Source organism: Arvicola amphibius, chromosome 2 (assembly GCF_903992535.2).
Source record: "Arvicola amphibius chromosome 2, mArvAmp1.2, whole genome shotgun sequence".
NCBI classification, from domain to species: domain Eukaryota; kingdom Metazoa; phylum Chordata; class Mammalia; order Rodentia; family Cricetidae; genus Arvicola; species Arvicola amphibius.
Window position 1 is genome coordinate 64,164,571 of NC_052048.2, and position 14,349 is coordinate 64,178,919.

The following is a 14,349-nucleotide window of genomic DNA, read 5'->3' on the forward strand; positions in this document are numbered from 1 at the left end:
CAAAAGCATTTGTTCAACTATGTTCATAGCAGCATTATTTGTAATAGCCAGAACCTGGAAACAACCTAGATGCCCCTCAATGGAAGAATGGATAAAGAAAGTGTGGCACATCTACACATTAGAGTACGACTCAGCGGTAAAAAACAATGACATCTTGAATTTTGCATGCAAATGGATGGAAGTAGAAAACACTACCCTGAGTGAGATAACCCAGACCCAAAAATATGGGTATGGAATATACTTGCTCATCAGTGGATTCTAGCCATAAAGAAAGGACATCGAGCCTATAGTTCACGATCCTAGAGAACCTAAGGCGAACCCAAACAAAAACATATATAGATCCTCCTGGATATTGGAAGCAGACAAGATCGCCAGGCAAAAGTTGGGAGCATGGGGTTGGTACAGGGAAGGGGAGAGGAGGAGAGAGAAGGGAGAGGGGAATATTGTGGAGAGCTTGGGGGACTGGGATGGTTGAGATGGAGATGAAGGGCAGATATGGGAGCAGGGAAGAATATATCTTAATTAAGGGAGGCATTGTTGGGTTGGCAAGGGGCTTGTCTCTAGAGGGGGTCCCAGATGTCCACAAGGATGTCCCCAGCTAGGACCCTGGGCAGTGGAGGAGAGGGTGCCTGAACTTGCCTTGTCCCATAGTCAGACTGATGACTATCTTGAATATCACCATAGAACCTTTGTCCAGCAACAGATGGAGATAGAGACAGAGTCCCACATGGGAGTACTGGACTGAGCTCCCAAGGTCCAGTTGAAGAGCAGAAGGAGGGAGAATATGACCAAGGAAGTCAGGACCATGAGGGGATGATCCACACACTGAGACAATATGCTTGAACTAATGGGAGCTCACCAAAGTCAGCTGGAATGGGACTGAATGAGCATGGGATCAAACTGAACCCTCTGAAAGTGGCTGACAATTGGGTCAGACTGAGAAGACAATGATAATGGCACTGGGATTTGTCTCTATGGCATGTACTGGCTTTTTGGGATCCTAGTATATTTGGATGCACACCTTCCTAGGCCTGGATGGAGCAGGAAGTGCCTTGGACTTCCCAGAGGGCAGGGTATCCTGCCTTCTCTTAGGACTGAAGGGGGAGGGTAGGAAGGTGAGTGGGGTAGCAGGAGGGAAGCAGGTGGTGGGGAGGAAGTAGAAATTTTGATTCCTACTATGAATAAAATAATAAAAAAGGAAATGACTGGATAAAGTGTCATTCAAAATTATAAAGAGAGGGAGGGAGGGAGAGAGAACAATTTAATACTCATCCTTACTGGCCTTGGGTTTCCTATGAAATCAACTTGCACAGCCAGAACTAATGTATAGCTGCAATCTTAAGTTATATATTCTTCCATGTCCTTGACCTGGATAATGCATCTGTATCATTTGATGAAAGCAACAAATATAAAAGTTGAAAGAAGCATTTATGGGTATTGTTTATCAAAACAATATTGTTTGCTATCTGGGTCAGCTGGGATCAGGTAGAGACAGACTTAATCTCTTGTAAGACTGTTAAAGATTCTGTAAAGCAGTGATTTTCAACCTGTGGGGGGCGAGCATTGGAAAACATATATTTCCGGTGGTCTTATGAACTGAGAAACTGCTCAGTACCAAAGTTATAGTTATGAAGTAGCCACAAAATAAATTTAAGGGTGAGAGTTCCTAAGACCATTGGAAATCCGTGTTTCCTAATGGTAGGGAGTGACCCACATGTTGAGAATCACTGCAGTGTTAAGGATTCCATACCTTCCCTGTGTATTGAGCTTTCTATGCTGTTCAATACAGAGAGAGTTAAGTCCTTTGTGAGGGGCAGGCACAGACACACATAGCTCATACAACAGACATACAGACAATCAACAGCCACACATAGACAGAAGACACAGACAGGGACAGAGTCACAAGAAAGCTCCAGGCAGCAGAGATCCTGACTTATGCAACAAGAACACAGGACAGAAGACATGGAGAGCAGGAAGAAGAGAATTCAAATCCGGATTCCATCATGGTTAAATGACTCCAGGGGAAGTGCTTTTGTTTCCTTTCCTAATGTGACACCTATGCATTATCTGTAACTATGAGTTAATCACTAATTTGTATGCTCCATGCAGGGTGGGAGAGGTGGGTAAAAGCAATGCTGCTTTTCCAGACAGCCTGAGTTGCACTCCCAGCACACACATGCTGGCTCATAACTGAAGAAGGACGCTAAAAAGAAATCCCACACTACCTCAGAGTTGAGTACAATAAAGGGTTATTTATTTAGGGGTAGACTCACAGCTCACAGTCCTCTACTCAAATGGGGAACAGCAACCATTCCAGCAGCTGGAAAGAGAGAGGGAACACTTTACATTGGCATTTGTAGTATAAGAGGCCACACACAAGTGGACTGGTAACATAAAGGCTGCTGACTGAAGGAGTTCCTACAGCACCTCCCCCTTTAGCTTAAATAAGAGAGCTCTAAGCCTAATACAACATTATATACAATAAGAACAAGTATCAAGTATAAGATTTAGAATTACAACCAGCATAAACAATATCAAACAAGAAACGTGATAAATGTTTTAATAATGATCCTATCCTAAAGAGTCTAAGTCTTTTATTATAAATAACCTGGCCAATTCATGAGAGGAAAGTAACTATGACTATTTAGTCTTCAACCCCACTGAAGACCTGAGAAGGGAAATAATATTGCTTGAGTAAGAGAGAAGGGCAATCAAGCAACTTCCAAAATGTGCAACTAATGACAGAGACAACTGGGCAATCACCCAAAGTCTCATTTGCAACGTTGGAGCAACCAACTTTGGCTAAGGCCTAGAGTAACTGACCGACCATTTTCAGAGGCAGGAAAGTTTTCAACATCATCTTACCCTGCCTTGGCAGGATTTGACAGTCTTTTTTCTTGTATCCTGCTTGTCCTATCTGGTCATTGTGGATTTTTTCAGTGGTCGAGGCATGGGCAGTTCCTTACCCAAAGGCCCGTTTTGCCAAGAAGAAAACAAGCTCCAAGTGAAGTGTCTTTAGTGGTCAATATTCTCTCGGGAATAGAATGGTGCTGCCAGTAGCAATCCTGTCTCATGTCAACAAAACCTTAAGTTATTTAAATGCCATCTTCTACAGATCTTTGAAGTATTTGAAGGATACCTATCTATTTAGAATACAATCTCTATGTATCTAAAGAACCTTATTATTCTAACTATAAATATGACAAATATGGATGACTATTGACCTATAATTCTTAATACCTATATAGCTTAAATACTAAGACTTCATGTTAGAGTATTAAACAATCTTTAAACAACCGTGCAACAAATGAGGACATTGAACTCAAAAGGTAAACAATGTATATCTTGATCAGAGGTAGAAACATATATTGCAATATGATAAATATATCCTAAAATTGTATCAATATACAAAATGTCTTAAGCAAAGGTAGACACATGCATGCATACAATATGACAAAATAACTTTGCCTAGATGTACAAATATTATAGACAAAAATAGGAACATATTTAATATAATTTAAATTTGTATCAATATGCAACAATCTATACCAATGTAAATTGCCTGTAAATAATAGCTCACAAGTATTCACTCTATTACTCACTATTATTAATAGTGTGAATAAGCTCACATTAATCTATTATCCTAGCCAATTTCCCTCTTTTTTTAAAAAGAGATCCCTAAACCTACATAATTTCCATCCCAACCCCCAACCCTATACCAATTATAAACAACCCCTAATTGATGTCCCTAAACCTGAAGACTAAGTTTGTTGGGAGAGGGGCCATCATCTTCTAGAATTACTTCCAGCTGACATGGGGGTGATGTTCTTTCTATGGAATCCTGTGAAAGTAAAATGATGGTTAAATTTCAAGACTACTATCTGGTATACTTGCAAATAGTCTCTGAATATTTGGTAGAGTTTTTCTGGGGATCCTATTTGTTGTTCTGGCCAGAACATTGTAAAAAGGTGCACCATTTCAGCTAACCAAATTGGAACCATCTTGTGCAGCTGGTACCCAAAACAGATCTTATAATGGAGCTATCAGCATCATGACATCACATCTACCACATGGAGTTGTTGTGGGACCCCATCTTCTTCCTGGAAGCTTCAACTATTGCTGCAGGAAAATGGATTGCTTATTGTGGAAAATGTAACATCATTTATACAGCTACATGTTCAGTGAAAGGTATGATAGAGACAAAAATAAGTATGGAGAAAAATAATTTTTTCTAAATTCTTTCTTCTTTCTGTTCCATACCAGACAGCTCCTGACATGAGATAAAAACTCTGAATTTTTCTTTTTACAACATGCTTGGATTTAGACAAGGACAGAGCCATTGTTCAACTCCAAAACCAGCTTTAATTTTTAAGTGAGTCATGACTATTATTATAGTAGATAATATATATAAAAATATAAATTTTTACCCTCAGATGACCTGTCCTTATAAGTAATAATCCTCTTTGTTTGGTGATCTTATCTGGATAATTACTTTTTTCTCTTTAGGCATCTAGATGTCCAGGGTCTCTTGATATTTTGAAGATGAGTATTTTCCTGCAAAGACAAGAACAGAATCCTGCCCCAACTCTTATAAGGTTTCCTTAGCACCTGTATGGTTGTTAGCTTTGTGGATGAGCCATCATTTCTCTTGCTCAAAAAGTTTCTCTTTTTCAAACAGAATCTTTATTAATTCTGATGGTGTCCATAGCTTTTCTTCTCCTGTGGAAACAAGAGCAAACACAGCACATATCCTGGCTTCCATTACGAGGTCAACACATCCTTAAATGGGCTGATTTGATTCAGAAGTTTTTTCTATTATCCAATGTCTGTCTGCTGCTGATGCTCCTTTCTCATTAGCGTCAAGAAAATTCAAGGTTAATAAAGCATTAAGCAATCTATTTCTGGGGGTATTTTCCATCCCTTTCTGTCTGTTTAACATATCATTTATAGTTTGATTTGATATTTCTGTAACTGTCAGACCTGTAGGATTGTTTGGTATGTATACCTGTAATATGCCTTATATTATAATAAGCAAAAAAACTGTTTCATTTACATAGAGACATATGGGGGACCATTATCTGTCATTATTTGTGCAGGTATACCCATGATGGCCATAACTTGTAATAAATGTGTGATTACTGAATTGGCCTTTTCAATTGGCACTTGCCCATTGAAAACCTGAATAAGTGTCAATGGTTTGGTGTACATATTTTAATTTTACAAAATCTGCAAAGTAGAATACATCCATCTTCCAGATTTGAGTACCCTTTGGGTTACTCCCTGCAGTTAGTGGGTTTTTTGTTATAGAAAAAAACAAGTGGGCTGGAGAGATGGCTCAGCAGTTAAGAGCATTGCCTGCTCTTCCAAAGATCCTGAGTTCAATTCCCAGCAACCACACGGTGGCTCACAACCATCTGTAATGAGGTCTGGTGCCCTCTTCTGACCTGGAGGCATCCACACAGACGGAATATCATATACATAATAAATAAATAAATAAATAAATAAATAAATAAATAAATAAATAAATATTTAAAAAAAACAAGTAGGTCATCTCTTTATAATCTCCTTAGCTTGTTGCCATGTATTAGAAAACCCTTTCTGTAAACCTTTGCTAATGACATGATGTTTTTCATGAAATTCTGAGGCCTTCAACATACTTCCAATTAATAATCAATCAATTTCTGCCTTACGTTGTGTTAGAGGACCTGGCAGACCCATATGGAATCCAATGTGTGTTATATATATATATATATATATATATATATATATATATATATATATATGGGACAATGCCTATTCCTCATGATATCTTGAACCTGTATGAATAATGAAGTCAAATCTGTAACATCAGTTATAAATTTAATGATTTCAATATTCAAGACAACACTTCCTGCATATGGTGAATCGGTAACTATACTGAGAGGTTCTTTCAAATCAAAAACATTGCAAACATTCCTTTCCCTTCTCCTGGAGAGGGGGCTCTTTGACCCCTGCCCAAGGCACTGCTCAGGTGGACATTTAAGGGCTGGTATTAGCCTTGGGGAGTAAGGAGCTCCATGTCCCCTCTTCTAGAATCAGGTAACACAGCAGCTGATGGTCATGGAGCAAAGAAATAACTCTCCATGGAAGCCAGGGTACCAATAGGATGAGTTTCTTCTCTGCTCACAGGCATCCTTTTCTCTCAGCAGAAGTGCAGCTGCTGAACCCATATGATAATGGCAGGGGAAGTAGGAGAAGAGGAGAATGTCAGTGGTCACCAATGTAGCTTGTTTGGATGCTGCCCTGGAGCTGCTCTCATGTCCCTGGAGGAAAGGGAGGGACAGGGGCAGAGAGGTCAAGGTGCAGTTCTGGGGGTGTTTTTCCAGAAGCAGAGTCCATAAGCAGGAAAGATCCACATGAGCTGGAGAGTCACACAGTATCCCGGGTGCCAGGACTCGCTGATTTCCTGCTCTGGCAGTCTTTCCATGCTGGACCCACTTGGCCTTTTTGCTCCTGTCATTTGGATCAAGTATGGCTTACCCAAGAGGGTACAACATGAAAGAAAAGCCATCCTTTTTGTATCCATGTTAGTGTGTTTGTCTGATTTCCCCTGGGGATGACAGCACACATCTATTCGCACTGGACAGGGCACCAGGAGAGACCAAAGGAACGATTTGACCAAAGCCAAGTTTGATGAGCCAGTTTATTGGAGGTACTTGCAGGACCATGGGCGAGGGACTATTTAGAGGAGCATGGGTGAGCCAGGCAGCTGTAGTAATTGAAAGCCCACCATTGCATGGGTAAAAACACGCAAAATCCACAACAGTGGGGTTCCAAAGAGCCTTTTCTCTGCTAGGAAATGTTTACTGCCTAGGTGACTTTAGGGAGAGTTCACAAGAGCCCTTTCCTGAGTCTGCTGCATCTCTGTCAGCCCTCCACTGGAGGATGTTCCAATTCAGACCAAACACTGCCCACTCCAGATCTTAAATGTTTATGCGCCCTCATCTACAGCTCTCCTAAGCCTTGAAACAGATGATATTTACATCATTTTCTTCCATTTCTGACACAGGACTGGGCTATATCAAAGGAACTTTTCTCAACAATTTGACAATTATGAGTTTCTGATATAACCACCACCCACTGTGAAAAGTCTTTCATACTGAGGCTGGCACAGCAGCCATCTATGGGCATAAACACAAACGCTTGGAAGGCAAGTTGACACGTTATACTTGCCTAATAAAAGATAAAATAATAGGGGAAGTCTCCTTATTGGGCCTATGATCTCCACCACCACAGGACTTGATCTTGGCTTAGAGTCCTCAGTAGGAGTCTGCCCTGTGGATGTTTAATCAGAAACCAGCTGTCTGCACTCATAATGGCAGCATTGCCCCACTGTGTACATCTTCCTGGCATGTAAGAGTACAGCATGAGGGTTCCAGATACAAACAAACCTGTCTGCAACAATTCCCCCTCAGCAGCCTGCCTTGTCCTCTTGGCACTAGAAATTCACCCAGCAGAAACCCTTCAGCTCACTCCCTGTTGGACTCCTTTAAGTCTGAGACTGAGGCATGCGATATCTTCAGGAATGAGTCCCTAGGTCAGGCATTCAACCAAAGGCAGAGGCAACAGAATTTATCTTGGACCTCAGGGCTTCTGCTTACAACACCTCAGGGAGGCTCCCTCGTCCAGCATGGAATTTCACCCAGCAACCTCACTATTGTGAGAGTGCCTTTGTGCCAGTTCCTGAACTGTCATCTTAACTGTCATTCCAGGGTTCTCTTCTCTGTAAGACACTTAGGGCTGGGCTTCTGAAATCTTTCTACAGAGGATAACCAGGATCACTAGAGGCCCACTGCTGTCCAACTCTACCAAGGGCCACTTGGTTCTGGGATTCTTCTCTACGGTGACATATTCATGACACTTCCTGACTCCTTACCCTCCTCCTGCGTCCATAAGGGATCACTACACCCAGGAGAGGCCATTCAAGATGGCTCTCGCTGCATGAGAGGTCCCCCTCCTCCCCTGGGCACAAAGGTGGCTTAGCAGTAAGTTAAGTGCTTTGCTGCTCCAGTCCTCACAGAACAGCTGCCACTCCGACCCCTGACTGTGCCACACCTCTGGAGGAGGCTCCACTTCTGTGCAAGTCTTAGATTTCTCCCTGTGTGACAAGTTCAGAGTCTGTAGTATGGAGGAGTGGGCTGCATCCTGCTGCCCAGCTAGCTTAACCCGTGAAATAACCACACAGAAACTGTATTAATTAAATTTCTGCCAGGCCATTAGCTCTAGCCTCCTATTGGCTAACTCTAACATCTTGATCTAACCCATTTCTATTAATCTGTGTTCACCATGAGGTCGTGGCTTATCGGGAGAGATTCAGCCATGACTGATTCTGGCAGCTCCATGGAGGGTCTCTCTCTCTGCTTTCTTCTTCCCAGCATTCTGTTCTGTCTATTCCACCCACCTATATGCTTGGTCCTATCAAAAAGCCAAGGCAGTTTCTTTATTCAACCAATGAAAGCAAAACAAATATAGAAGAACCTGCTACACTATTTTCCCTTTTCTGTTTAAACAAAAAGAAAGGCTTTCACTTTAACATAGTAAAATTACATATAACAAAACAGTTATCAAGCAAGAATTACAGTTACAATATTTATATCTATTTTATCTTTTATCATAACAATGGAAAACTATAACTATCTATCTATTCTTCAATTCCATCAAAGAATCCAGAAGGATATAATATAAGCAGCTTCCAAAACACTAGAAATGACAGAGACATCTTCTGCCTAGATAGTCATCCAAAGTTATTCTGTACCCTTGGGGCATCCATCTTCAGCCTACAGGCCCATAGTATCCAGCAGACTTTTCCATGAAGCAGGAAATTTCAAAGACAGCTCAGTCACTTTCTTCTGTGTCCTGCAGAACATTTCACAGACTCTTTTATAAATCAGGAACCTGAAGGATGATCTCACCTTTAGGCAAGTTCAGCAGTCCTCTCTCTGTGGGTTCTTCATGTCCAGTTTATGCAACAGTCCAGGCAAGAGCCATTTCTTGCCCAAATGGCTAACCAACTCCATAGGGAGTCTCTTTGATGCCCATCTTCCTCAGGAAATAGCTTGGTGCTGCCAGGAGTAGACGTGTCTCATTGTCATGAAAAGCCCTAAGTTATTAAAACCTTTTAAATGCCATATTCTGTAGTCTTTGAAAGGTATGAAGAATACCTACCTAAGTGAAATATATCTCTATATATCTAGAAAATCTAACATGACTACAAGCTTGACTATTATTGATGATTATCCATTAACAACCTATATTTCCTAATTAAACATTACATTTTAAATGAACTACACAATCACAATACCTTAATCAAGATCAGAAATACATAATCATATAAAAAATTGACCTTAAATTTATATCAACAAAGCAAAATTTAAACCAATGTAAACTATTCATCTCTATATCATATCCCCGATTAAATGTAAAAGAACATTTATAAACAATATTTGGGAATATGGGTGCAGTTTTTTCTCTCCAAACTGCTTCCTGCTGTATGGGGGTGCTGTTATTCAGGTCTTTCATGGTATATCCTGTTTGCTAGGTTCCTCTCAGTCAGCAGTTGAGCAAAGTAATTTTTGAGGGTGTTCATAGCTACCTTTCAGGAGGGCGGGGTCCATGAAACAATATTATTGGTGTGGAAGCAATCCACAGGTTCTCATTTTCTGTGAAAACAAAAGAAGAACCTCTTTTCCAAAGCATCATATCCTTAGACCCAAATTCTGAAGTCAAATACCTTTATAATATACATGCTGGTTTGGCTTAGCAGCCCACAAAATGAAATGTCTCTCTGTACTTAGCTCCTTCACAGTCAAAAAATTAAAGAAAACACAATAATATGTATAATCCAGACTCCCTGTGTATTCTCCATCTTTATGTGGCTTATTATATTTTTTTTACTTCCTTTAATCTCTATGACTATCTGTACTGTGTCTCTTTAAAGACTTTACCCTTTTTTAAAAGCATTAACTTTATTTTATGACTCTCCATACTCTTTATTTCTTCTCTCTCTCAAGCCTACATACACCCATCCAACAATGTGACCCATTTAGAGGTCTTTTATGTCTGAATCCATTCTATTGTGAATCTGTAATTTTTTGCTATCCAGGAGCACTTCTTAAAATGCTAAGCACTTTTTTAAAACTATAGCTTGCACAATGTAGGGGTAATACGGTACTGCCTGTTTCCTGCCAAGTCTAAACCTTAACTGCACTGTTATTATGGTAATTACAATAGATCCTGCCTCAGATCAGCACAGTTCAGCATGGCAGAGCAGCACTGCTTGTGCCTCAGAGCCCTGTGGTGCCCCTGAGCTGTGCACAGTTCCAGGCACACAGGGAGTCCACATTGCCATTAAGCAAGCCATAGCACTTTACTCACAAACCCCATCTAAATGCTCTGTCTCCTGCAAGAGACAGAGGTCACACGGTGGCACATCCCAGAAAGCCGGCATTTTAAAACCACCAGTTTTTTCCTGCTGCTGAGTCAGGAAAATTTCTTTGTGGCAAGCTGCCAGCAAAGAGCAAAAAGCTCTGTTAAACTCGGTTTCTTTCTGTGTTTAAAATTAAGCTCTTTCAGGTTTTTAAGTGATTTAATTGACCACATTGGGCGTCATTCTGTAGTATGAGGGCCTTGCATGTTGGGGTTTCTGTCCTACCCAGTTCCCACAGCACTTTAGCCCCAAAGAAAATCACACAGAGGTCTCTATAAAATTATAAACTGATTGGCCTATTGACTCAGGTTTCGTATTAGCTCTTATAACATATATTAACCAGTTATTCTTATCTATATTAGCCACATGACTCAGTACCTTTTCAGCAGGGCAGGTCACATCTTGCTTGTTTGGTGCTCTGCACAGAAGTGGGAGGAATGGGCTTCCTCCTTCCTAGAATTCTCCTGTTCTCATCTCCCCACTTCTACTTCCTGTCTGGTTGTCCTGCCTATACTTCCTGCCTGGCCAATCAGCATTTATTTAAAACATGATTGACAGAATACAGACAATTCTCCTGTACCAAGTGTCCCAGGAAATGTCCTGCTCCCTCTGGGTTCAGTTTCGCCTCTCTGCAGATGCTGAATCCTGACTGGGCTGCTGGAACTTGAGACCACCTAGCTGAAACTGAGAGCTAATGTTTCACACATGAAATGTGTACAGTATGTTCTCAGGTTGGCTTCTGTGCTGTATCATCACGGCACCAGGAAGGAAAAGGTGACACTTCAAAGGACAGAAAGGAACAGGGAGCCAAAACCTACAGCTCACCTCCAGCAAGACTGGATCTGAGAGGTATGAAAAACGAGCTCGTGTGATTGGCAGCAGTAAACTACCATGGTTTGCTGGTTCCTGCAGCAGAGTGAACTGGAGCCTCACAGACAGACAAAGGAGAAGGATCACATCTGTGGTTCCCAATCAAAGGGGAGAGAGTATGTGAAATGAAGGACAGGAAAGGCCATTAACTGCCTGATTGTGCTAACAAAGTACTCATCTGTCTTCTGGAAGCCCATGGCCTGGTAGAGAGCCAAAGCACTATACTGCACAATGCTAGTCTCAAGGACAACATCACTGTAGCCCTGGTTCCGTGCAAACTGGAGGACAGCTCTGACCAGTGCTTTCGCTATCCCCTGTCCACGATGCTGTGAGGACACAGATAGGCGAAGGAGCTGCAGCTGCTTCCTTTCTAATGGGGGATTCTTGACTGGCAGACAACCCACGATGCCCACCACCTGGTCCCCAGACTCAGCCACCCAGAAGGAGCCACGTGAATTCAGGTACAACTTAGTGATGTCAGCCATGTCTGCTTGCAAACATGTAGACACATACTTTCTGCAAGAATGCCAGACAAAGAGCCTCAGGCAAAGGAGTACAAGGAGGCAGCACACTGTGGCCAGGAGCCAGGAGCCATAAACCAGGACTATGGTCAGGAGCATCCCAAGTAAGGTCAGGAGAGTCTGGGGCAGTGTCAAAATATGGCTGAAGACAGCAGGGACATGCTCCTCCATGCCCGTGGAGAACAATTCCAGGGCCCTTTTGTGGTCCCTCTCCTGGTACTGGCGGATGTGATAAGGAGCCATGGGAGACCTCTGGCTCTCAAATATCAGTGATCACAGGGACAGCGAGACCTTCTTGCACAGCTTCCCTGAGCCCTGCAGGAGACAGAGGAAGCCATGTCAGTCCCCAAACCTCTCCCAGCCTCCCAGAAACCAGCGAGACTCTACAGATGACTGTGCCTCTGTCAACACCTAGGAGGAAGAAGGACAATGCTACCGGGAGAAAACAAACATCAGGTCAGCATCACCTAACAGCCCCCTGCTTCTTTCTCTTCCTGCCATGTGACCCTGGGACATGTCCCTTGACCTCTCTGAGCCTGTGTGTCTTCATCTGTAGACCATGGTAAATCATCACCTGGTTTCTAGGTTGCTCTGAAGATTTACTACAGTAGGCTATGTGCAGACCTTCCCGGTCACACTCCTTATTTGATTACAAGTTATCTCACCTTGGATATTGGGGTATGCTGGAAAACTATGTTGTTCTGAGGGTTTTGCTTCCTCTTCAGGGTCCTGACACTGAACGCTCCTGTGTTCCCAGGCACAAGTATCAGCGGATCCTTTTTCCAGCAACTGGAAAGACTCAGTCCACAGAAAAGCAAAGCGTCAAAACAAAAACATTCCACCCGTGGGTCCTCAGCAAGGGTGTGGGGCTCAAGACCCATAGAGATCCCGAGTCTCAGCCCTGTCCCCTCACCTGGTCCTACAGTTGCAAGAATGTCCAGGATGGCCTCAGCTTCCAACGACACCCAGGAGAACGCACCAGGGGCTGATGAGGCTCTAGGGAGCAGAGCTGGTCTGACACTTCTTTAGCTGACTCCTGGTCAATCATAAACCAAAAGTCAAGGGCTGAAATGTGACACGGGAGGGGATCCTCATTTCGTCATCTCCAGATCTGCACAAGCTTCACCTGGTGAGGAAGCTGGCTCTGCCTGGCCCAGAGTTCCTCACCATTGTGGGGGCCTCCCTCTCCTCTCTGAACCCTTCATATCACAGCATCTTTCCTTCCAGAACACTCTGCCACCTCTGGCTCCCAGCCTGGTCCTTGGCACATAGCTGCTGGGAGAGGCGTGTGCTCAGGACAAGCTGGCCTTCCCTTCTCTCTGAGCTCTGGTTGTTTTAGGATGATGGATCCTGATGGTCCAAACTGACTTGCTGCCCCCTCCTAACCATCATGCCCTCACTCAGCCACCATGTTAATGGGACTGTTTTGCTGGATGAGTCCTTCTCAGCCCCTGCATTGCTTGTCTAGATACCAGGCCACACACAGTGCTCAGCTTTGTGAACTTGGCAGCTCTTCAGAACCAAGATATCATACTCCTCATGCAGATTAGCAGAGGAAGTACCTCACCAAATCAGACAAGACTCAGAAGGGCCTCCTCTTGCAAGCTATCCCTGTGAGATGAGTGCACTTTGCCCCAGTTTTTCATACAGATCAGTGAGGGCCCTGTTGTCTCTTCTCAGGGCTTCCTAGACAGGGTCTGGCTGGAAGTCAGCACTTGTCCCATACAGTTAGTTTGGGCCTATTGGAGGCAGAGACAGTGTACTCTCAGGAGCAAACAGACAAGCAGGTAGGGTGGAGCCTTACATCATAGACGCTCCTCAGGAGTCATGTGTTGCAACGTAGAGGAGTCTTTGGACTTGGGACTAGGTAGCTATGTAGGACCAAAAAACAGGACTGATGGGCATAGCACAGGGTCATCTGCAAGCCAGCACTTTTCTGTAGCATTTAGCCGGGCCTATGGTGAACTCTAAGGAGAATGATGGGAGGCAGCCTTGGTGGGATCTTACATTAAAGAAGGCTCTCAGGATCATTTTGGGCTTGAGAGACAGGGAAAACTTTGGAATTTCAACACAGCAATAAATACCAGAAGATATAGGGAGGGGATGAGAGGTAGTGAGGTAGAGGTTTTTCCTGGGAAGTCTTGGGGTCAAGACTCTAGGAGAGGTTAATTAGCTTCTGCCAGCAGGGAGGGAAGCTTCTCAGGCAAAAGAGAGAGTAATCGGGATTTCCCTGAGCAGGGCTAAGAAACAGCTTGGGGAAAATATGGTCACAACTTTTGAGGAAAGACATCTTACATGGATTCTAAGTGAGGAAGGGTAGGATGTAAGGAGGAATGTGGGAGGGAGGTAAGGGAGAGAACACCAGCTTCAAGCTGATGTAATTTGGACCCTTACAAGGAAGAGATAACTAGGCCTTTTAACTAGTGAGATGCATGAACTCTGTGTATGTTTATGAGACTTGATCTATATGTAGGAATCAATCAGTGGAGAAGA

General features: G+C 43.0%; 1 protein-coding gene across 3 annotated transcripts; it reads right to left on the reverse strand.

The window, feature by feature from the left end:
* Positions 1-995: 995 nt before the first annotated feature.
* Positions 996-13,375, reverse strand: LOC119806384 (N-acetyltransferase family 8 member 2-like). 3 transcript variants are annotated; one of them, XR_005284207.1, is made up of 5 exons: positions 12,770-13,375; positions 12,522-12,645; positions 2,866-3,065; positions 2,274-2,320; positions 996-1,381 (listed from the first exon to the last, which is right to left on the reverse strand). XR_005284207.1 is itself a non-coding variant. In XM_038318090.1 (3 exons), the coding sequence occupies exon 3, from the start codon at positions 12,097-12,099 to the stop codon at positions 11,419-11,421; it is 681 nt and encodes a 226-aa protein (XP_038174018.1). In that variant the 5' UTR covers positions 12,100-12,171; positions 12,522-12,654; positions 12,770-13,371; the 3' UTR covers positions 10,919-11,418. The 3 variants fall into 3 exon arrangements, 2 of the variants coding, with proteins under 2 accessions (XP_038174018.1, XP_038174019.1); XM_038318090.1 differs by lacking the exons at positions 996-1,381; positions 2,274-2,320; positions 2,866-3,065 and adding an exon at positions 10,919-12,171 and having other exon boundaries at positions 12,522-12,654; positions 12,770-13,371; XM_038318091.1 differs by lacking the exons at positions 996-1,381; positions 2,274-2,320; positions 2,866-3,065; positions 12,522-12,645 and adding an exon at positions 10,919-12,171 and having other exon boundaries at positions 12,770-13,372.
* Between the last annotated feature and the right edge of the window lie 974 nt (positions 13,376-14,349).

Excerpts from the sequence above, each read along its gene's own strand:
- LOC119806384 (XM_038318091.1), bottom strand. The coding sequence starts at position 12,099 with ATGGCTCCTTATCACATCCGCCAGTACCAGGAGAGGGACCACAAAAGG.